Source organism: Platalea leucorodia (genome assembly GCF_965183815.1).
Source record: "Platalea leucorodia genome assembly, chromosome: 7".
Classification (NCBI taxonomy): Eukaryota; Metazoa; Chordata; class Aves; order Pelecaniformes; family Threskiornithidae; genus Platalea; species Platalea leucorodia.
In genome coordinates, this window is record NC_138829.1 from 45,503,233 (window position 1) to 45,527,920 (window position 24,688).

A 24,688-nucleotide genomic window follows, 5' to 3' on the forward strand; every position below is an offset into this window, starting at 1 on the left:
GGGAGAAGGTTGTGGCATAGAGGATTCCTATGGATTCTGAGTAGTGCCGTGAACGTGAGTAGTAGTGTGGTAGCTAGAGGAAAATCTGATTACAGCTTATTATAGGAAATAACAGACAAAATAAAATATTTGATACTAAACCTATAGAACAGAGCTTGGCCTGTGTCCTGCGTGCAGTTATGTTAGCAGCAGGCATGGCTAGATTTGAACTTCTTTTCTTGTAAACTTAGCTTTGATAGGAAATGCATTTCTGTGTGTGTCCTGGCCGTATCTCTCTTCGCATGCAAGCCAAGGTAAGCAGAGGGCTAACTTTTGCCTGCTTCCTCTTAAATCCATCAGTGAGAACCAGCAGTTCCTGAAGGAGGTGGTACACAACGTTCTTGATGGGCAAGGTGTTGGCTGGCTGAACATGAAGAGAGTCCGACGTCTGCTGGAGAGCGAGCAGCTTCGTGTCTTTGTACTAAGCAAGCTGAATCGCGCGATCCAGTCAGAAGAAGATGCTCGACAGGATGTCATACAGGATGTGGTCAGTGCTGAACTCAGCAGGGTCCTCATACCCAGTGTCTGCTGAGGCTCAATTCATAGAAAGTTTTTGTTAAATTGCCTCCTAAAAGCTGATGTTACAGCAGTTTTGGAGTTCATGCTCTTGAATTACTTTCTCACTTCTGAAATAGTGACACTAATGGCATTTTCATTGCAGGAGATCAGCCGCAAGGTTTATAAAGGCATGCTGGACTTGCTGAAGTGCACCGTGTTGAGCCTGGAGCAGTCGTATGCAAATGCTGGCCTGGGAGGCATGGCCAGTGTTTTTGGCCTGCTAGAGATAGCACATACTCACTATTACAACAAAGGTAAGAAAAGTGTTTATGAGAATGCAGTGTTTACGAACCAAACGAGGTCCTTATTGTGAAGGTAGCTCTTTTGTGGCTTCTGATATTTCAGGAGTTTTACGACACTTTCAAAATAGGTGAGAACTGTACAATTGTTACCGAAACCTTACAAAGCTTGAAACCATTTTCCTGCACACATGTAACTGGACCAAAGCAAAATACTGATATTTAATTGAAAATGGAAACTATGCAGCAAGATACAAAACCTGGGACTTTTACAGATGAAGTGGAAATTCTGAGAGTGGGGATCTTCAGCTAACACTGTCCCAACCACGGTCTTGGAAAGTTATTGCAGACAACCTGAATAGGGGAGGGAAGGTATTTCTAATGTGGAACCATACGAGACTTCTATCTCACCAACCACCTTGTATTGCACAAAGATTCTTATATCACTAAGTGCTCTTGGAGAGGAAAGTCTGAAAATACATCTTTATTTTTCAGCTTTGTCTTAAAATCTGATTCTTAATGAAAAACAAAAAAATGCATGCATAAGGAAAAAGAGCAAAAGATGACAAAAAGCTACCACTCTGCATATGTGACTCAGCTGTAATCTCAAATGATGAAAAGCTATTTATTTCATTGTAGCAGAGGAGTAACATCTACTAAACACTTTATAGTTGGTGTTCTGGGTGGCTTGCATCAGGGATTTTATGAGTTGGTTTAGATGCCCTGTGGGTTACAGGTGTTCATTTCCAATCATTGTTAGAATGCTGAGGAAGGTAAGGAAGGCTGTGCTAGTTTAACAGTCCTGAATGTGGGGAATAGGCTAATCTTGGTAATTATAAACCTTTTAGTCTGACACTGGTCCTAAGCAAAATTATAGAGCGGCTGATGTAAAACTCAGTGTCTTTAGAGTGAAGTCTTGCTAATGTAATGCCAGATACCATAATTTGATGTTAAGTAGAGTTTACCCAGTAAATTAATTGTGGTCACAATAGACAATATTTGATATAAACTTCTAAAGCCTTGATACATCTTTGAAAGACTTCTCTTGTTATTGCATGACATCTTGATTTATAGTCAAATTTTAGCTGTTTAGTATGTTTTACCTGTTTTGAATGAGTTGATCTAGATACCTCTAGAAATGTTTTATAGACATTAGTGCCTATCTTAATGTTATTTAACATATAGTAGTGATCTAGTAATCCTAAAATTGTTCAGTTTGCATATGATGCATACTATTTGAACAGGACATGATGGATATAGGTTATTTGTCTAGAGGAAGCTGAATCTTAATCAAGTATGGTTGTGATTAATTTATTTTAATATGGCCAACCTAAGGTCTTGTGTTTAGGAATGTCCTGGTTTTGCCTAGGATAGAGTTAAGTTTCTTCCTAGTAGCTGGTATAGTGCTGTGGTTTGGATTTAGTATGAGAATAATGTTGATAACACACTGATGTTTTAGTTGTTGCTAAGTAGTGCTTGCACTACCCACGGACTTTTCAGCTTCCCATGCTCTGCCAGGTGCCCAAGAAGCTGGGAGGGGGCACAGCCAGGACAGCTGACCCAAACTGGCCACAGGGCTATTCCATACCATGTGACATCATGCCCAGTATATAAACTGGGGGAGTTGGCTGGGGGGCAGTGACCACTGCTCGGGGACGGGCTGGGCATAGGTCAGTGGGTGGTGAGCAATTGCATTGTGCATCACTTTGTATATTCTTTTTTTTTTTAAATATCATTATTATTTTACTTTATTTCAATTATTAAACTGTTCTTATCTCAACCCACGAGTTTTTTCACTTTCACTCTTCTGAGTCTCTCTCTCCCATCTCACCAGAGGCAGGGGAGTAAGTGAGCGGCTGTGTGGTGCTTAGTTGCCGGCTAGGGTTAAACCATGACAAGGAACAAGGACAGCTGGCAATAACAGCAGGATTGGGAACTATGTCCTAGGAAGCAGTGTCTCTGAAAATGGTAGCTATGATGTGTGAACTTCCCACTGTTTACTGTGTCTGTAAAAACTGGAGAGTGGGGCACTGTGTAAACCTGGGAATAGAGATTTGGGATGCAGCTATTGTATTCTCTCTGGATATGTCACTAACAAGACCCACAGCTGAGGTAGTGCTTCCAGTTCTGATCATCACATCTTGGAAAAATTTAGGAGGTTTCTGAAAAGACGTACAAGGAATTGGGAAAACACTTTCGCTCTGAAAGATGGAGGTGTTCAGTCTGTTGAATGTTAGGTGTTGATTGTTTTCAGTTATTATCTAAATGGAAAGGTGTTGCTGATAGAATCTTTAATCTACGCGACAAAGGTATCACAAGGTCTAGTGGTATGACAAATTTAGATATTAGGATATGAAATTTTGACTATTAGCCTCATCAGCTATTGGAACAGTTTGTGCAGGATTAGAGGAAGTTCTTTACGGAAAACCTAATTTTAATTCTTCTATTCTGAAAGTTTTTCTGTAAGTCAAACTGTGGAGTTTGATACAGAGAAATAATCCAAACTGCCTTTGAGGACGTATAATTATAGGAAGTCTTGAAGAATGGTCAAAGAGCTATAGCTGATAGTTTTTCAGTATAACCTAACTGAAGTTTCATTTAGTGTTAACCATCAAAGATTATTGTATTTGTCATCTTTTCACTGCCAGAGGAGCTTGCTTATATTCTAGGAGTGATATTCTGGGTAGTTTAGGCAGAGTTGTTTAATTTTGTGCAACTCAGCAGAGGAGATACTACAGTTACTGTGTCAAAGAAGATTCCTAGGTTTCAAATATACAGGAAGGAGACAATTTGAGTATCCCAAAACCAGCACTCTGGCTTTCTCCTCTACCGTTTCCACCAGTGTGTCAGACTATCTGTGAGCCATGGTGACCTATGGGAACAAATGTGGGACTGAGCTGTTTCAGTGCCAGGCTTAATGATTTAGGTGAGACCATCTGTCTCATCTTCCTTTTTCTGCTCTCAATTCCTTGTTTTTTCTTTTTTTTTTTTTTTTTTTTTTAAAACACTTTGGTTTTTTTTTTCTTTAAAGAACCAGAAAAGAGAAAACGAAGTCCGACAGATGGATCCATCACTCCAGTTGGCAAGGATCCTGCGTCATCTCCGAGAGTGGAGCCAAAACCTGTGATGCAGCTGCCGGTACCTCAGCTGATGCCAAAGGCACCAAGCCCTACAGGCAAAGGGCCAAGGGAGTTTGACACGAGGAGTCTAAAGGAAGAAAATTTTATTGCTTCCATTGGTGTGTATTGAGGTGCATGTGAAGTGCAGGAGGGTCTTCTATTTTGGCATTAGGTTCTATTTGCATTCTCTCCATTTTGACACACTGCATTGCTGCTGTAACATGCTTCATTTACACTTTGGATCACAAGGAACAATCATATGTGTTTTCACTCTAGTCTTGGATAAACTATCCAGGGCAGTTTTCTCCCAGAAGCTTTCTAATCTTAATTGTTTCTGAATTTCATTACACTTCAGACAACTTTATATTTTCCTCTGTGATTGATGTTTTCAAGCAACAGGAAATGGCAAAAGGGAAACAGGGCCAGCAGGACTTTGGAAAGGGCAACTGTGGAAGGGACTACATGAAACAAAAGTTGTTCTAATCATTGCTGACTACCTGTGGATTATTTAGATTGCATCCTGATAGAAGTGGGACCCAGGATCTGCTGATTGTTAATAATAAAAACTGCTAAAAGGATTTTAGTTGTAGTGTTACTGTTTCAGTGAGCAGGACTGATGGATCTTCCTTCTATGCAATAGCAAATAGAATGCATGTCTTTCTAAACAGCATCTGCTAGGCTGGTCACTGGAAATTTTCCCAGTCTAATTTCTTAGCTGGTATAGCTTTTCCCTATGTCTGGGAAAAAGTGAGAGGTAGGCTTTAAACTGTTTTACCTAAAAAAAAGGGCTTTACAGATTTTTTTTTTTTTTTTTTTTTTGGGGGGGGGGGTGTGGAGAAAAGAAAAAAAAATATTTTGGTTGGATCCAACCTGCTGTGGATTGTAAACAAGAGAAAAGTACTATCAGCATATGAGAGATTCTTTGTCAACTCCAAAAATATGTCATGTTAAATTTTAGCCATCGCTTCTTATAGCCTGTTTAAAAGAACTTTTTAACGGAATCATTGTATGAAAGATTAATCTTCTGAAAGCAGCGTGCTACTGTGAGGCTGTACCTGCAGTATGTGGCATAAGACAAGGGAATGTCTGTTTTGGGCAGTTATGTGGCAGGAGTGCAGACATTCATTGTTATACCCACATAATAGCTGCAGGCTGAGTGGTGTCGAGTCCTTCTGAACTGATACTGAATGCCTCTGACTTGATTTGCTTTCTTGTTTCAAGAGGTAATCTATGGAGGCAGTTGCTCAGAAACTAGTCTTGCACTCTATTTGAAAACCTATCAGGGAGCTATAAGAGACTCAGATTTCCAGCATTGCAGTGTAGTGGTTTGGTTCACTCTGGGTACTTAATTTCTTTTCTGTAGAAAAGAGAAAAAGGAAAGTATGCTTCTGACACAACTAGGAATAAAACAGACGCTAGGCCAGTGTTCTATTAAAGAATGAAGAGAGATCTGTTGATTGGATTGCTGAGACTGCTCCTTTCCCTGAGATGAAATTAAAGCCTCATGGAAATGGAAATCATAGAGATCAGACAGTCCATGTTTGTGAAGCATCATAAGAAGTGCTTTTCAAAAGAAGTGCTACTTAATATGTTAACTACTGTTGCCAGAATATTAGCCTTAAACAATTCACAGTGGTCAAGGACAAGCAGATCCACAGGTAAATTCTTATTGGTGGTTCTGATGCTCTAATGATTTCCACTTTTCTTCTATGGAACTAAGTTACAAGAAGGATATGGTTTCACCAAAATTGATCAAAGTTTGAAAGACTTTAATGTTTTTTCTGAAGCCTTTTTTTCTAACTGGTTTTGTCTGTCACGAACTAGTATGCAAGTCAGTCTTCAAGAAATTGTTGTAAAAACAACGTAGTGTCCATGTTCATCTGACATGAGATCTCGAAGTAAAGGGAATTTCTCTTGTGTTGCAGAAAGATGAGTTAAAGCTGCTTGGCTGTTATACTTTCTTTATGTTCCGTTATGGAAGCTTCAGTATAAGACAATGCTTTGGATATACAGGACCAGAGTTAGTCATGGCTAGGCTGAAATTCCTTCTGTAGAGAAATGCAGACTTTCTCATTCAAACTAACTTCTTTAGGGAAGAAGCACTTGGTAAATATTTACGTGTTGCTGAAATAACAAAGTATTTGTAAGTAATTGCATTTAAACATGAGAAAAAAATGGATTTATGTGAAGATGATCCAACACTGGAACAGGTTGCCTGGAAAGGTTGTGGATTCTCCATCTGTGGAGATAGTGAACACCTGACTGGACATGGTCCTGTGGCAGCCTGCTCTAGTTGACCCTGCTTTGAGGGAGATTTGACCAGATGAACTCCAGAGGTCCCTGTGAACCTCAGCAGTTCCTTCATTCTATGAAGTCTGGAGGTGCTTACAACCTCAGATTGCAGATATCTAAATAAAACTCTCAATGAATCTGTTGGTATTGTATGGACAAAATACAAACTGGGCTGCTAACCTTTTGACCTAGTTACAAGAGAAAATAACTAGAATGAAAAGTAAGTCATCAGCATGATGGAGTAAAATCGTGTACGGCACTGTTTGCAATCGCCATACCTAAAGTGTATGTTAGTGTGGCGATTAAACTGCATCTCTGGGATCTAGAGGCATGGTAGGTGAATGTGTGCAGTTTTCTTGTACTACAGGAGCAACAGCCAGGAGGTTCACAGAGTTTTCCAAAGTTCAGGGTGGACGTGTTCCTGCTTGACTCCCTTTTCTTGTTCACTTTTCGGAAAGATTATGGTTTCTTGTGTACTTCTGAAGTATGTAGGATGCTCCCTCCTAACAGGGAAGGCTGTTGGTATTCAAAATTTGTATTTCTGAGGTGAAGAGTGATGGATTTTTATCAGTTGAGGACTGATCTTTGCTGTGTGTTAATACCTAATTGCTTAGCTAGGAACTTTATTGTGAAGATGATGCTTCTGATACTTTGTTTCCTAAAAGATCACCAATTATTTGCTTACTTCTGGGGTTCTTGTCTTCCAGGGTCCATGGTCATCACCTGTAGTGTTGGCCTTTTTATTAGGACATTGGTGGCTTTAAAGCTGATAGTTAATAATTTCCTCCTTTATGTTAGTGGTTAGATTGGTTTTATTGCATACTTGCAGTAACTGTTAATGAAAATGTCAGTACTTACTGAAGTTTCCATTACCATTTTTTAAACAATTGTTTAATGGTGGCAAATCACTGTATTTTGCCTTTTTTTTCAAAACAGAAAAGATAGTGCTACCTACTTTGTCTGCATCAGATCCTTTCTGGACCTGCCATCCTGTTTAGTTCAGGCTCGTGTAACAAAATCATAGGCATAGTATTTTATGCCCCTTGAGTTTATTTGAGGTTTTCCTTTTCTTCTTTGAGAAAGTACTTGAGAGTAAAATCTAGGCTGTTTTTAATGTGCTAGGATATATTCTACCCTGAATTAACAGGCAAGTCAGCTAAAAGTAATTTAATGGCAGGTATTGTAGCTTTCAGCCTGGTGGTTTTAAAGTAAAGCCATATAGACTGAGCACTTAAGAGGCCAGGTGTTTTCAAAGCCCTTTTACAAATTCAGTACATCTTAAAGAGATTGTTATCTGTGTCATTGTGTGCTCAGCTAGATAAGCCTATAGGATGCTGTTTGGATCCATAATCAATTTTATCCTATCCATCCATGTACTTATGAACGTTGAAGGAACATCCATCAATCATGAAGTATAGAAATCAGTTGGGTAGCAGCTGTCTTTCTAGCTTTTTCTTCCTTGCTACATTTGCCTTGCTCCTGATATGTATAATAATAATAATAATAATAATAATAATAATAATAATAATAATAATAATAATAATAATAATAATAATAATAATAATAATAATAATAATAATACTTTGGAGCCTTCCTCCACAATCGTAACACTATCCTTTTTAAAATTTTTTTTAGTAGACATTTTGCTAAACAACTTTTTTAGAGCTGGTCTTGCCCTAATTTCTGCCATTGGCAGGGTGGGATGCGTTTCTGATGTACTTCAAGTGGTGTTTTAGTTGCTCAGCAAGTTTCCTTGAAGAGCAGTAGAAGAACATTGTACTTCTTTTTCCTTCCCTTTGCCTTTGCTGCTTGAGTATCTTCCTCTGTAGCATTCCCAGCTTTAACCGTGCTAGTGAGAGAGGAGAGTGCCCAGCATTCAGTCAGTTCAGCATGTCAGCTCGTAACGTTTCCTTTGGCCAACAGGCCAGCACCTGAATGATCTGATGCTTCTGAGCAGAAAAGATGACTGCATTTCAGAGGGTTGAGGAATGTGAGTGATAGAAATGTGCAAGTGCCTCATCACTGTTTCGTCTCAGGGTTAAGCTTCAAATGAAAAGAGTGCATGCAGACTTCAGACGTTTTTACTTTTCTCTGCATTGTATCCTCTTATGGAATTCCTTGACTTGGAGTGCTGTGACCTAATTTGAATTTTGGAAGTTGGCATTAAGCATGACTGATACCTTGCTCATTTTTGTTCTTCTTCCTTATTTTCCATTCTTTGTTGCCTGATAGGAACAAGTGGATGCAGAGAAGTTCAACTTTTTGCATGTAGGACTGATTGATAGGCAGAGCCAAGCATTTACTGAGAATGCTGTCAGGTCAAAAATAACTTGTTGTACTTGTAAACTTTGTAATAATTTTTAAGACATAATATTGGTTAAATATTGTGTTAACCTACAGTTTTAATTTTCTTGGAGTTGCTGCTGCTGTTTTTGTGCCTTTTCCTTTCAATGATATAAACTAGAGACATTAAAATGTTTCTGTCAATTAGAGCTTCTGTGATGCCTATGTTCTGGAAGAATAAATATCTGACAATCTTAAAGGCCTTTCTCAGGAAAGGTGATTAATTGCATTATGTATGTTCATAATAGCTGTTTTTCCTTAGTTGGCTCACTATATGAGGTCATCTCTGACACTTGAATTCTGTAAATGAGAGATGATGCAGTGCTTGATTCCTAACATTGATTTCTTTTAAAATGGTGTTAATTAACCCTTCACTCAGTAGTTGTTGTAAATTTCTGGTTGGTGGTTTTTGGGTTTTGGTTTTTTTTTTTTTTTTTTTTTTTTTTTTTTTTTTTTTTTTTTTTTTTGAGATGAAGGGGTGGGGGTTTTGTTTCAAGTTTTTGTTTTTGTTTTTTTTTTCCCCCATTTTCACCTGTCTGACCAGCCGCTGACTCTTTCTCTTTCTCTCCTGCTTTCAATGCATCTTGGGTAGAATTGTGGAACAAGCACCAGGAAGTGAAAAAGCAAAAATCTTTGGAAAAAACGAGTAAGGAAATTAAAAAACGTAGACACTGACTCCTCCAGCCTCCCCATAACTGCCAACTCCCCAGGTGCAGGGTGAGCTTGCATCTATGGCACATGGTTTTTATGCCCACAAGAACAAAGGTCTATCAAGAAAGCCTGCGTTATAGAGGAGACCAAACAGATCAGTTTGCTTTGGGGAAATTGTGTTCAAATGTCTCTTTTTTTTTTTTCTTTTTTTCTTTTTTTTTCTCTTTCTTTTTTTTTTCCTCCCCTGAATGTTGCCTTCTTCAAAGAAGGGGAAGCAGATATTGTGCATCCTCACCATATCAGATATATATGGAAGGATTTTAAGATATTCCATCTACTTTCTTAAAAGTTAAAGACTAGTTTTGCTTAACAAGTCTTTGACATGAATATATTGATTGACTGATTGAATGTTACTGGAATGAAGAATTCTTTGTTCTTTCAATCCATGGGATGGCAAATTTTGTTACGTGGCATCAACCATGAACAGTTTATAACCACAGTCAGTCTGCAACAAGAAATACTTTTGAGGGGGAGAGAGAAGGTGTATGTGAAGAATTGTATTTAGTGATGGCTGTTAGAGAATAGCCTCATAATAAGGAATCGACCTGATTTTGGTTTTTATATCCCATGTTAAAGGAGGAGTGAAATAGTCTGAGGCTGTTTGCAGAGTCTAAATAGTAGTCTAAATCTACACAAATCTTAACATCTATTGAAATATGATATGGAATAAAATATTGAATATATATTATCTGCAGGTGTAGTACAAGGTTTTGGTCTTTTGGTTATCACTGTTGTAAATAGGGACATACGAGATAAGGATAATAGGTAGTTTATAATAACCATGATGTGGTGTTTCCTAACCATAAGTGTAGTTTCTGCTTTGCAGAGCTGATGCCCTTTTTGCAGACTGAAGATTGGGGAGGATTAATAGCTAATACGAATGGGTGAAAATTCCTGATGTTCCGACTAAGCCTGGATGTGCTACATTAGTTTTAGGTTCCTCAGTCACATACTTCAGTTCAGTATAAGTGAGCATCTGGAGTTAGTTCAGAGAGAATGGAGCAAGTGGGGCACCTCTGCAGTACAGCTTACTCTGTTTAAGATCTGAATTGCTTTCTGCTGAGGTAGGGGGTGTGTGTGAGACAGACACACAGCACATGCACACACCTGCTGTCCCAAACTGGGCCTTTCAGGTAGGTGCCTACATTGGGAGGGATATATTGAGGTTTTAGTGGTTTATGCATATTAGACATACAACTCCATAAAGAAGGGAAGGGGAACTTTGTAAGTGCCTGTAAATTAATAGTGACAACAATGCGATTGTGGTTGTTGTGCTCCTTAAACTCAGTTAGTGGTACTGCCCACAGCTGTCAAGTACCTGAACTGCTTCAGTCAGTTTCACTTGCTTTAAAAGTCAAATTGCCAGAAATATAGCTGAATTATGTGTTGGGACAGGGAACTCTTAAACTGCTTAAAACACACAGCTGAAGTTTAGTGTTCTTGCTGTAGTAATGACATATAAAACTTTTTGCTGCATTGTTATTCAGAACTAGAAATGGTGGACATTTGAATGAGTGGAAATAGACCTCTAGAAGTGAGCAGTGTATATTTCAGTGGAAAATAAGATTCCAAAGTCTTAGAAAGGGTATTTTTAGTTATTCTTCTTTTTTTGTAAATTTTGTTTATACTTTGTTAGAATCTTCGATTATTTGATTTACAGTAACTAAGGCATATGGATTTAGAGGCAGAATACTGTAACAAATGAACAACACTTTCTGTAAAACGCTTCACATGCAGAATTGGTGATTGAGTAGTAAGCTAGTACGGTCTGCACAGCCCGCTTATGGCTTTGCTATTCATGAGTTTACATACCATCTCAAACTCACTCCCACAAATCTTTGTATATTATCCTTCTCTCTCTCTCTCTCTCTCCCTCTCCTCCCTTCCCTTTTTCTTTCCTTTTCGCTGTCTTACCCTCTCTAATATTACATATAATATAAACATGTTCATAATTCCCAGGTTGTTGTGATCAGTGGTTATAAGAGATAGTGGCATTGTTTGCTTAGAGATACTGGATATGGTCATGGGTATATAATACAAATATTCCAGCTGTTGATCATGTCTTCCTGTTACTGAATAGTTGGCAGATATGGATATGGCAGAAGTGTTGCATTCAGTCTCTTCCCCTTTCTGAGAGTAGTGACATTCTGTGTACAGTCTATAACATGTTCTTTTCTTGCCTTGTCATTTACCTTGTCCAGTGCTTATCCAGATTTCTTTTCAGGCTCTACCTCTCCATCATTCTTTTTTTCCTTCTGCCATCCCATCAGAGGGCAATAGATGATGCGATTCTAGAACTGCATGGGAAATTGAACACTAAGTTCTTTATCCTTTTTTTTGCCTTTTTTGTTTTTGGATCGGCGGGTTAATGAATGCATGATTTAAGGCTTGCTGATTCCCTCTCTCACTACTGACCTCTGTGATTGCCAACTCTGGAGAGCCATTTGTTACTGTAATTGGGGAATGTTGTGAAGTACAGCATCATACAAGCTTCTTCCTTGAAATTCTTACTGGTGTAATACCAATTGCTGCCCTTTATGTTCTTGTCATGTGTTGCCTGATTTTTGCCTAGATAGTTGCTGCGGGCAACCTAACAAACTCAGTCCAAGACTTTGAGTAAATTAGCTGTTAAAAAAAGGATTCTTACTTTAAGTAAATAGGTATCCTTTATTTTACCAAGAATAAAGGAACTGGCTTCCTAGAGTTGAATGGCAACTGCTCTGCATGTGTTATTGTAACTGGAAGCTACTTGACCTTTGTCTGTCCTCTTTTCTCTCTTGAATGGCTAACAAAGGTACTGTTTAGTGGTGGTCACTCCTAGTCACTATAGTCACTATGCCGTTGGAGTATTTGAAATTCAAACTAATGTTTGAAGAATGGCAGATGTGTCCTGCTGGCCTTGTTGTTTACAGTACCAAGGAAGAAAAAAAAAAAAAAAAAAAAATCAAAGGAATGAGAAAGCAAATTTGTTTTCTTGGTACTGTTCCTGCTTTTAGTCTGTCATCTGCTTTCTGCAATACTGTTTTTTCTTGGTACAGTAATGTTCTACTTTTTCCTTTGTTCAGGGCCAGAAGGTGTGAAGCACTTTGATTTGGGAGAAACGGATGAGAAAAAATCCCAAATCAGTGCAGACAGTGGCCTCAGTTTGGCCTCAGGTTCTCAGGTCAGTGGCTCCTATGCTTGCTTTATTTATGTGGTAAGAGAGAGGATTCTTCTATTCACTACTTAATTGTGGGAAGACTTCTAGGGTTTGAGCATTCTTGAAAAGCTCATTCAGTAAAATTTTTTCCCCCCTTCCTGTAGGGGACTGATCTTTGCGAACTCCTCAGTGGTATGATCCCATGATCTTTTTGACATGCAGGCAGTAGTTTCTATTTGGCTGGCTAAATAAACCAAGGAAGCGTAACGTTTGTGTGATTCAAGACCCCAAAGGAATGGGAAGTGATGTTCTCTTCTTATGATAAAAACTAATGTGACTTTTCTTCCCGTTCTTTATATGTTTTGATTGCAGAAGAGTGATTTCGACTCTATTCCCAGCGGAGGACCAGCAGTTATGGTCCGAAGTACAAGCCAGGATTCTGAAGTTAGCACAGTGGTAAGATATGCCCAAAGTGAAATCGTGATGTGATTTACTGCTTGCTAAAGCGAGGGAGGGCATTTCGTGTCTACATTTTGTGTGGTATGGCTGCATACTGTCACGCGTGTGTAGTGTATGTCTATGAGTTCTCTCTCCTGGGCCTCTGAGTGGGTGGCAAGCATGTGTGTCTGACAGAACATACACAGTGCTTTATTAGCAGGTTGCATCCTTCATATATGGTGCTGGTTGCTTTAACATATTCCTACATATTGGTGTATTTATGGAACTGGTGGATTGCAAGAATTTTGTAAATATGCCTTAAGTTGTGTATAAGCCATCTATAAAGAACAGAAGTTTAAAAACGAAACCTGAGAGCAAAATAGGCAGACTGTTTGATGCATTAAAAACAAGAACAAACTTTCTGATGTATTACCTTAAAGCACTTCAATCGTATCAAAATATGTCTGCTTGCTTTCCGATTAACTATAGGGCCTAGAGGGAAAAGGTAGCAGGAATGCATTCAGTAAAAAGAGAATGAGCCTTCTGCCTACCACACCTTATCTGATATGGCATATTCCAGGGACAAAACCTAAGGAACTTTCCTTTTTGATGTCGTTGGTTTTTCTTCTTTCTAAACTGCTGCATACCTGTGAATATCTGGCTTTCCATGATACTTTCCCAGCCTGTAACAAGAATAATACTCTGATTGTCTTTCTCTAATGGACCCAGAAATTGTATTCTATGGGATACTGCCCCAGATAGAAGAGGGGTCCAGAAGAGCTGGTTGATATTCAGGTATGTCCTCCTCCAAGCTCAAGAAAGGTCCATCCTGGCAAGTAGGAAACCAAGGCAGCAGGAGGCCTGCATGGATGAGCAAAGAGCTCCTAACTGAACTCAAGACATAAAAAGGAAGTATACAAGAGGTGGAAGCAGGGGCAGGTGGCCCAGGAGGAGCATACATTTGCTGTCTCATCTTGCAGGGATAGGGTTAGGCAAGCCAATATTGGACCCGGAGTTGAATCTGGCAAGGAATGTGAATGGAAACAGGAAAAGATTCTGCAAGTACGTGAGCAGCAAGAGAAAGGAATAGGGAAAACGTCGGCCTCCTGCTGAATGGGGCAGGGGAACTGGTGACAGGTGGAAAAGACTGAGGGACTTGGGGCATTCTTTGCCTCAGTCTTTACCAGTGAAACTGGCCTTCAGGAATCCCAGGACCCTGAGACCAGAGGAAAAGTCTGGAGCAAGACAGACTTACCCTTGGTGGAGGATGACCAGGCTAGGGAGCACTTCAACAAACTGGATATACATAAATCCAAGGGTTGCAGCCACAAGCGCTGAGGGAGCTGGCTGATGCCCTTGCGAGGCTGCTCTCGATTATCTCTGAACAGTCATAGTGATTAGGAGAGGTTCCTGAAGACTGGAAGACAGCAAATACCACTCTTATCTTCAAGAAGGGCAAGAAGGAAGATGGGGGGAGCTACAGGCTGGCCAGCTTCACCTCAGTCCTTGGGAACTGGTGGATGGACAAAATCTTCCTGGAAAACGTTTCTGAACACATGAAAGACAAGAGGGTGAATGGGACTAGACATCATGGATTTACAAAGGGGTAGCCATGCTTAACCAACCGGATAGGTGGATGAGGGAAGATGTTCTTTACCTCAGCTTCTGTAAAGCTTTTGACACTGTCTCCTGTAACATAGACAAGCTGACAAAGTATGGGTTAGGTAAGTGGACAGTGAGGTGGGCTGAAAACTGGCTGAACGACTGGGCCCAAAGGGTTGTGATCAGTGGCACAAAGTCCAGCTGGAGACAAGTCACTAGTAGTGTACCCCTGGGGTCAGTACTGCGGCCAATACTGTTCAACATCTTCACTGATGACCTGGATGATGGTACAGAGCAGGTTCGCAGGTGATACAAAACTGGGAGGAGTGACTGACACACCAGATGGTTGTGCCACCATTCAGAGGGACTTCAACAGGCTGGAGAACTGGGCAGAGAGGAATCTACGAAGTTCAACAAGCGGAAAATGCCAAGTCCTACATCTGGGGAGGAGTAACCCCAGGCACCAGTACATGCTAGCAGCTGACCAGCTGGAAAGCAGCTTTGTTGGAAAGGACCTTGGGATCCTGGTGGACAACAAGCTGACTCGTGGCAGAAAAGGCCAACGGTGTTCTGGGCTGTATTAGGAAGAACATTGTCAGCAGGTCAGAGGAGGTGATCCTTCTGCTTGTCTCAGCACCAGTGAGGCTGCATCCAGAGTATTATGTCCAGTTCTGGGCTCCCCAGTAGAAGAAGGATAAGGACTTACTGGAGTGAGTCCAGCTCAGGGCCACGCAGACTGGAGGGACTGGACATCTTTCATGAGAGGAGAGACTGAGAGAGCTGGGACTCCTCAGCCTGGAGAAGAGAAGGCTCAGAGGGGATCTTCTCAACGGGTATAAATACCTGATGGGAGGGAATGAAGGCAAGGGAGCCAGACTCTTCTCAGTAGTACCCACTGGCAGGACAAGAGGCAGTCAACACAAAAATTAAAGCACAGGAAATTCCATCTGAACACAAGAAAACACTTTTTTAGTTTGAGGGTGGTAAAACACTGGAGCAGTTTGCCCAGAGAGGTTGTGGATTCTCCATTTGTGGAGATTTTAAAAACCTGACTGGACATGGTCCTCAGCAATGTACTCTAGCTGCCCCTGCTTCTTGGCCTTCAGTTGTACTGCTTCTTATTTTGTGCCTTAAGAAGAAACATTTTACAACTTTTCTCTCCACAGTGTCTTTGTCTATTGAAGGTAACTGCTTTATTTTTCTCCACAGGTGAGTAACAGTTCCGGAGAGACATTAGGAGCAGACAGTGACTTGAGTAGCAATGCTGGTGATGGCCCAAGTGTGGAAAATGGTGGCAATTTGGCAGGATCCAGAGGCACTGTGTCAGACAGTGAAATCGAGACAAACTCTGCAACGAGCTCTATTTTTGTAAGGGCATTGCAGACTTCCCTGTTTTATTTTTCTTTGCCTTTTTTTTAATTAAATCTTGTAGTCATTTCAATGTGTGTGCATGTGTGGAAGAGGATCTCTGATTCTCTTCTAAGCGTTAATCAGCAATGACTTACAATATTAAAATATTAAAGATGTAATTTTGTATGGATCCACGTAACTTTCTTCATTTCCTGGGCAATACGTGGTTCCATGAGAATATTAGATTCACATCTTGCACCATGTTACAGGCTCTAGCAATATTTAATTCCCCCTCATTCAATATTTGTCTCAACCAAATGGACATTTAATCGCCCTTCAGAGGCAAAACAATGTTGATGGGCTTTGTTTGAACTTATCTGCTCCTAAGAGGAACAGATTCCCCTGTTCCTTAGGAGCAGCTGTTTGATACAGGAAAGGGATGACCCATTGCAGGTTTAGCAGTTGTTCTGTTTCTTTAAAATATTACTTTAATCCTATTTGAAATGTAATCATAACTTTTAAATATATTTTCCTAGTTGGAAGACCTGTGTGCAGTAAAATTAAAATGATCTTGAGAGTGCTTCATGTTCATTTTGTTTTTTGAAGTCCTTGATTATTGGGTATAACTTCTAATATATGTCTTACCAAGAAAATAATTATACACTCGATTTGGCTAAATCAAGCTGTCAGCCAAATATGAAGACAACTTGCAATGCCTTAAGATTGGTCTCACTGTGTTCATTATTTTATAATCCTGATAAGACTGTAAGAGCCTTTACAGGGCTTCTACTAATTTTAAGCAACAAACAAAATAATTGTGCTTCATTGCAGATTTCTTCTAAAAGCATGAAAATGATGTAACCGTATCCACTTATTTAGCTGCAAGACGGTGTCTTAGTTACTAAAGAGTTAGAATTTTTTTTTTTAAACACTTAGTTTTCTGCATTTTTCTGCTTGATTAATGAAACTAAATGGAATTCTAAGATCCCTTACAACAGATTTAGAACAAAGATGATGGGTGTACATGATGTATGATGAATGTCAAGTATCGCACCATAGTTTATCTGGTGGTAGAGAAATAGATGGGCCAGCTTTATTATCACAGTTCCTGCTGGCTGATAGTCCCCGCACACAGTTCTTCAGACTAGATGATATGTAATCATTTGCTTATCATCATGCCTTTATGAATGGTAAATGAAAGAAAATCCTGTAAAGCCTGAATGTGAAATAGAGCTCAGGTAATCTTATTCTGCCTGTGAATATTCATTCTCTGGGTGTTTCTGAGAAGGCTGCATCTTTCTTCCTCTGTTCCTCACAATCTGTACTATGACAGTGATATTCAGCTATTTCCTAAAGAGTGGGAAAGTTTTACTATTATAATTTGGGCAAACTTACTGCATAAGCATGAAATATGGGGGATGACAGAAGAGGTTTAACTGTTCTTTCCGTTAGTCTGGGATTTGCATTTTTTGTTTTGCCTCAGTTTTCCTTCAGGGAAGCATTTTGCTTCTGTGTTTCGATTTCTCTATCTGTCTCTCTTTGTTTTTCCTTTGTCTGACTCTGGACTTTTAAGTGCATTACCTTGCTCTTTGAACAAAGTAATTTATTTGTTTTGTGAGCATTTGTGGGAGAAGCATCTATGAAGTATGGCTTGCAAACTGCATCTGTTAAGTACAACAGTGGACTGCAAGAAACAGCCCTGCAGGGCTCAGAGTTAAATTGTCTGACACCTCTTGTATTATTTTCAGGCAAAGTCTCACAACCTGAAGCAGAGCGTGAAGGATAGCAAAGGCAGTACTCCGGGGAGAGGTCCAGAGGATGGGAACCAACGTGTCTATCTCTATGAAGGACTTTTGGGTAAACTATTTTTTTTGTGGGGAGGGGATCTTTTAGCCTGAAGTTCAGGTGGAGTCATGTCTGGGGCAGACTGGAATTTTTACATTCCTAGAGACTGTTTTTAACCACTTACTGTTGTCCATACTGGTACAATAGTGGGGTGCATCAGGCCACTCAGAGTAAAGCCAAAGATTTGTTGGGGAGACTGAATAAGAATAAGAGGAGATGGGTGTTAGTGGTGTAGTTTGCACAAAATGTAGTTTGTCCAAATCTCTTGCTGTTCTTTAATATGAATTCTTTAAACTGTTGGAAAAAGAGGAGAAGGAACTTACTTAGCTATGTATGGAAGGCTAAAATGTATGACTGATCTTGAGAAAAGATTCTTCAGCTGAAGTCATTGAACAGAGGACTACTAAACTCAAAATACTAATGGCCTTTGAGTGTATCCTTGAATTAGGAGTATATTGGCTTTTTTGAAATGTATTTCATCTGGACTTGCTGTTAATCAAGAGCTCTCTCTTCCTGTGTTTTTCATCCTTTCCATTTATCGTTCCTGCCTGCTTGGAATGGTGCAGGTAGGGATAAAGGATCTGTCTGGGACCAGTTAGAGGATGCTGCAATGGAAACCTTCTCTATGAGTAATAATCTTATCTTTCCACTTCTCTGTGTGTTTGCCATGATCTGTGTTTGTGCGAGATATTCCTGTCTCTTTTGGGCAGTGTTAACAGTATATGGAAGAAGATATACTCCTTAAATTTAGAATAGAGATGAGAGGTACTTTTGTGTAAGGATTTGAAAAGATTATGCCATGAATTAGAATGAGAGATAAATCTTCTAATCTTTTTTACACTTTTCTTCAGTTGTGATATTGCTTGTCATTTAAAAGTAGCTTTTTTTTTTTTTTTTTAATATGGATTGTGTGTTGGCTTATGGTATTTGCAAGGAGTGGGAAGGAACATGAATTAATCTTAAAGTATTTGACTGGAGTAAATTGAATAAATGCTCGATTTTTCTATACATCGCATAGGCAAAGAGCGTTCAACTTTGTGGGATCAGATGCAGTTCTGGGAAGATGCTTTTTTGGATGCTGTGATGTTAGAGAGAGAAGGAATGGGGATGGACCAGGGACCTCAGGAGATGATTGACAGGTAAAGTTCTTCAGTAGACCTCTTTCCTCCTCATTGTTTCACCTGGGGCTGAAATAGTAAAAAAAATATTTTAATTCTGCTGAACATGCTATTGTCACTTTGTAAACCTTGTTACTATACCTGACTGTTCCAAAGTGAGCCTTCTGCCTCTGTGCTGGCCAGTATCTCCTGATACTGAAATACTATCTTCGGTTGCGACTTATTTTTTTAAACTCGTGTGGAGAGGTGATATTTCCAGAGAAATGGGTAATGTAAGCATAATCACAGTATGAATAGATGGAATAGACTAGATCAGTAATAAAGCAAGAGACTTCTGTGGCAAGATGACTATATTCTGGAATAAAGGAAGATATCAGTGTGTTGACATAAAGTGAAAGAGTTAAATGTCTTCAGAAACTGCATTTTGAGCCTTCTCAAAATGCAAAGTCACTGTTTTTACTTTACAGTTTGTAGTTAAAAGAAACAAACAAAAAAAACCAGGAGAGAACCACCCTCTAGAAATATCTGCATGGTTGCTTAAAGCTAGACTGCTTCTAAGATGTCAGTCTTCACTACCTGCTTGCCTTCCCCCGCCCCCCCCAGCTGTTTATATCTGATCATTCTCTGCTCTCTGACACCTGCAGCTATACCACCTACACCCGTGCTATCATGTAACATGGGATCTGGTAGCCAAAATAACAACTAGTTTGTGGGGTGCTAGTTTGAAAATTGTTTCTTTTTCCACAAACTACCGACCTTCCTGGAAAAAAGAGAGTGCCTGTGAGCTTCCTTCATCAGTTTACTTCTGCCTTGCAGCTACATTTAAGCTCTAAAGGCAGGTAGCTTTTGTACTGAGTTCTATGTTCCTCTTCTGGCAGTTGTAGTTGTCATGGAGCTGCAACTGCAGAAAAGAGGCAATGGATAAGCCCAGTAGACCACTGAGAACTTTCCCACTGAGCAGATGTTATTTACTTCAACTCGTTAATAATTAATGGAAATGTTTAATTAGTGATCAGTGTTTTACTGGAAAATGACCATTTGGCTTAGTGTTTTTGAATGTTTTATTTGCCATACACGTTACAAATAGCGAGCTGTCCTCTGCCAGGGCTTTAGTGAATTGGATGAAGAATGCTGGTGAGTCTGCTTCAGCTCTAGCTCTTCTTGCAGGTACCTTTCCCTGGGAGAACATGATCGAAAACGTTTGGAGGATGATGAGGACCGCTTGTTGGCTACACTGCTACATAATATGATTGCTTATATGCTTATGATAAAGGTGACTTTTTTTCTTTTTAATAGATCACTACTCAGATTTAAGCAGTATATTTTGTTGCTGTTGTCTTGAAACGATACATTGCTGTTCACAGAGCTCAGAACAATGCAGTATAAAAGAATGTTATAAAACATCTCCTAATCTTAAAAAAAAAAAATGCTTCAGTACCTGGAGATTCTTTGAGATATGTTGCCTGAGTTTACACAGTTCTATGCCATGGGTATGCATATACATTGCCATTTAAAATAGAAATTTACTATTTCTACTAGTAACTTTAGAGGAAATTCTTATTTTTAAGAGTATGGGTTATAAATTAAGTAGAGAGCATCTTCTAATCTGATTTTCTCACAGCTGCAAATTCCAAATGTGGGCAGATTGTGAATATGCATATCAATAACTTCACAAGAAATTTGCTGTTACTAGTAAGCAACTCTTTTTTTCTCCCTCAATGCGCTGTCTCTATGCACCTTATTGCTGTAGGTGGCTACTAGCAATATCTTTTAGTCTGAATAATTTCTTAGATAGTCCAAACCCTCCCTCAAAGTCACTGGAAAATCGATCTTCTAAAATTTTTGTCATGTTTAGAATCAGCTTAGGTACATGGTTTTACCTGTAACAGATTTGACGCACTGTGCTGTCCAGTGCAACAGCTTGACAGTAAGAATAGCTCTACACAGGTGATAGTTTGATAACTTTAATTGTTTAAATGAGGAGGCGAGACATCATTCCATAGATAAAGAATGTCTGATACCCAACTAGTGGAAGAAGTTATTGTATGTATTAAGAAGGTATTGATTTTTCCTGACATAAATGGAATGTGAAGGTAAGTTTTAAGATGGAATTTGAGTATATTTGGAATGAGTTTATTTCAGAAGTCGACTGTGGGATTTGGCCATTAGGACATGCATTGCTGCAATACTTAAAGTAGAAGTAATAATAACCAGTGTAGTTACTTTCATCACAGGATGCAAAAGAGGAGAGAAAATAATATTGGTTTCAAAAGGCTATCTCATGACAGATGTTGACAGAGTTAGTCCCAGAGGGGAAGACTGTCTTTTGGTGTGGTGAAAATAATCAGATCCCCAAGAAAACAGTTTCCTGGGGGAAAGGGTAAGGAGGCAAACAGGATATTATGCCTTTGAAAATGATATCATTCTGGCCCTATGGGTTATAGATGAAAAGGGAATACAGGGGATCTGAGAGTTGTGATAAAAATATTGTTTCTTTCAGTGCATCTTCAGAGATGCTCAAAAGTGAGGATGGCATGAAGGACTGGGCAAAAGAAGGGGTGTTGGATTTAGAATTTGGTATATATTATTTGTATATAGGATTTTTTTCAAGCAGTTAGAGTGAAGGCTTTAAGACACTAAAGACTGTATCAAGGTATCTCATCTTAGGGCAGCTTCTAGTAGAAACTGCAAAGTTGGAAGGCCTTCTGTTACTAGAGAGGTGAATTCTTCTGAGCTGTCAAGGGAAACATAATCCTCCAAACCCAACACCTTGGTATTTTAATTTATTTTCTTGTTTTGGGATAGCAGAGCCTAGTAGTTTTTACCTAAAAAATTCTTGAAAAAATACAACGCTTTCTTTCAAGTGTGAAGAATACTTGCCAAAGGAAGGAAGCGGGTTGAGTTTGGTTTGTATGCTCCATAGCACTAAGGTCATAATCACAACATGATTAAAAAGAATGTCTGATCTAGCTTGAAGTCAGTGCTCAAGCAAGTGTACCGTCTTGAAGCCTTTAGTATCAATGGCTGGCATTCATAATAGCCTTTTGAAATGGCACCTGGGGCAGAAATGTTTTGCTTCGGAGCTTCCCTGTAGTTCATCTTCAGGAGGAACCTGCTGCTGTTTGAGGACTATCTGGAAATGTTTGTTAGAGCCCTGGCCTAGCGACCAGGAAATGGCTCATGACAGAGTGAGAATTCTGAAAGATATCATGCCTTTGTGTTAGTATTTCTTGTGTTATGGGCTCCACAGTTGACTAAATCAACTCTTTGTAGAGGAAGAGGTGGAAAAGCTAGCCTGGCAGATGAGACCCATTGCATAAGTGGCAAGATGGAGAATTCAGGCTTTTGGCGTCAGTAGTTGGAAGCGGAGGGTAGTGGAACTGCTGCTCTTGAGCAAGAGCAGGCAGGAAATCTGTTGTGCACAGTATCGCTTGCCCTGTAGCTGGGAAAAGTGGTGTACATGCAACGTCTGCTTGTACTGCTGGGCTAAAGAGGCCCTAACATGACTGAGCTGGAGATCAGTTGTTTTGCTGTCTTAGCAAGGGAAATCAAGACATATTGATTTGGGGAGACAGGAGTTGCTGCCTGTGAACAGAGAAGAATATGTAACTGTCTTTATATCTGCTTTCTAGGTGAACAAGAATGATATTAGGAAAAAGGTGCGTCGTCTAATGGGAAAATCGCATATTGGATTGGTGCACAGCCAGCAAATAAATGATATTCTAGACAAACTTGCAAATCTGGTAAGTAAAGCAGGGATGAGTGATGTATCTGTGGGAGCTATGGTGGAGGAAAAAAAATATCTGAAAGTTCTTCTATAAATGCTCTGCAACACTAATTTAAAAATAAAAATAATTAAATTGAATTATTAAACACTGCCTTCACATGTATAGAATAAAGACTGTGATTGTATGATCCTTTTATTAATATTATAATGTTATGCAGTTATCAATTAGAACTGCAATACAAATACGTATAAACATGACACTCCAGTACCACAGTTCTATGCAACCCTAATGTTTTCTTAATATCACTTTTGTGGGCGGGAACTTTTATTCTTACTATGACTGTTTTCCGTCAGTTTCCAGGTCATTATAAGCCTTGTAGCAATCAGTTTCTGTACAAAACTGTTTCCACTCTCAGTTGCCATGCAGAATAAACTTGATGTCCTATAATGCTCATTAAGAATATAAGCTAACACTTAAGTTAATAAAAGCAGTCAGCTTTTAACACAACCATCACCAGGGTGGATGCAAGTTAGGCCCTTTGAAAGCTAATTTTTCAAAGCATTTTTACATTTGGAACTTAGTTTTATGCACAGAAAGGACCTAAAATTATCTTACAATTAATTGGGGAAAAAGCAGACAGTTTACTGCAACGTTACTGAAACCCAGACACCTCACTATCCCATACTGAGTATGGTACCAGTGAGAATGTTGTATGCTGCGATAAATGTCACGCTTGTTTAAACTAAACTTGTCGCACTTGTTGCAACTAAACTTACTGGAATATCTTGCTTAAGGCTTTATCCAAAATTGCCTTCAATCAGCTGTGTTAAAAATACTTCTTTTTTCTTCCATTTGTTGCAAATGCTTCTAGTGTCACCTAATGGACTTTTTTCAATAGATCAGATTGGTTTCAAAGTTCATTAATGATTGCATATTTTTTTTTCTCTAGAATGGACGGGAACTCCCTGTGAGACCCAGTGGCAGCCGCCACATCAAGAAGCAGACTTTTGTAGTACATGCTGGGACAGACACAACAGGAGACATATTTTTCATGGAGGTAGAGACAAGAAGAATATTAATGCAATAGTAGCGGTCAATAAATAATATTAGAAATCTTATGTAATATTTTGTGCTCCCAGGTATGTGATGATTGCATTGTGCTGAGAAGCAACATTGGAACTGTGTATGAACGTTGGTGGTATGAGAAGCTCATCAACATGACTTACTGTCCCAAAACAAAAGTGCTGTGCCTCTGGAGGAGGAATGGTCAGGAGACACAACTGAACAAGTTCTACACAAAGAAGGTATACATCTTGCTTAATGCATGCAATACTGAGGGAAAACTACGTAGAACAAACATCCTTTGTGCGTCATATTCCGTGTTTAATCAAAAAATAGCATTCTCTCTCCAGCAGTGGTTACTGAACTGCAATGGGTGTTCAACAGCACTGACATCTGAAGCTGGCATTATGCCTTGTTATTTACCTGAAGACAATAGTACAGCAGGATGTAATTTAAGAAATTACATGTGTAGCTTTTACTTGGTTTTTTGGTTAGAAGAAGGAAAGCATCAGTATTACTAAATATTGCATTATCTTGCAGGCTTATAAAGATAGGAAAAATATTGTGGTAGGTTCATGGGGAAAAAGCTAAATAAAACTACGCCTTAGTAATTGTGTTAATTGTCTTATTTTAAATGGCAAACCCAAACTGACAAAATAGAAAAAAATTTTTCTCCATGGGCCTATGTTTGATTTTTATTTCATATATGCCTACATTCTCCACTAATATGAAAGCCCTTTTCTTCTCCTTATGATTAATTGCATATGTAAAGAAATAGCTTAAACCTACTAGGAAAACTCCAGTAACTCCTACACAATGACCAGCAAACAAAGTGTAAAGATTTGTAAATGCAAATAATATATTGAAAGGTGGTTATCTTTGAGATGTATAAAGGGATTAGATTTCTGCTCCCAAAAATTCATTTTACATAGACCAGGTCATCATAATGCAGGTGTGAATACAAAGGGAAGGAGGACAAAAGCAGTATGCTACAGAAGTTACTTGGAAAACTAATTGCATGTATCTTGGGCTTCGGTTAGAAAATTTTCTTAAATTTTACTCTGAGGTTATGGCTTACCATTATTTGGTATTAGAGAGGGGAGTT

At 39.2% G+C, this 24,688-nt stretch overlaps 1 protein-coding gene across 9 annotated transcripts in view; it reads left to right on the forward strand.

Annotated features, from left to right (window-relative positions):
* The window catches only part of MADD (MAP kinase activating death domain), a 77,138-nt gene that overhangs the window by 36,193 nt on the left and 16,257 nt on the right, over positions 1-24,688 (forward strand). For 5 of the 9 annotated variants that reach the window (XM_082318038.1, XM_082318039.1, XM_082318045.1 and 2 more), the window contains 13 exons: positions 340-526; positions 701-851; positions 3,868-4,074; positions 12,367-12,464; positions 12,813-12,896; positions 15,690-15,848; positions 17,579-17,687; positions 18,242-18,304; positions 18,694-18,814; positions 19,961-20,066; positions 22,426-22,536; positions 23,471-23,578; positions 23,661-23,825. In XM_082318038.1, coding sequence (XP_082174164.1) covers positions 340-526; positions 701-851; positions 3,868-4,074; positions 12,367-12,464; positions 12,813-12,896; positions 15,690-15,848; positions 17,579-17,687; positions 18,242-18,304; positions 18,694-18,814; positions 19,961-20,066; positions 22,426-22,536; positions 23,471-23,578; positions 23,661-23,825 — 1,669 coding nt within the window. The remainder of the gene's footprint in view (positions 1-339; positions 527-700; positions 852-3,867; positions 4,075-12,366; positions 12,465-12,812; positions 12,897-15,689; positions 15,849-17,578; positions 17,688-18,241; positions 18,305-18,693; positions 18,815-19,960; positions 20,067-22,425; positions 22,537-23,470; positions 23,579-23,660; positions 23,826-24,688) is intronic. The other 4 variants (XM_082318041.1, XM_082318044.1, XM_082318046.1 and 1 more) reach the window with 2 other exon arrangements.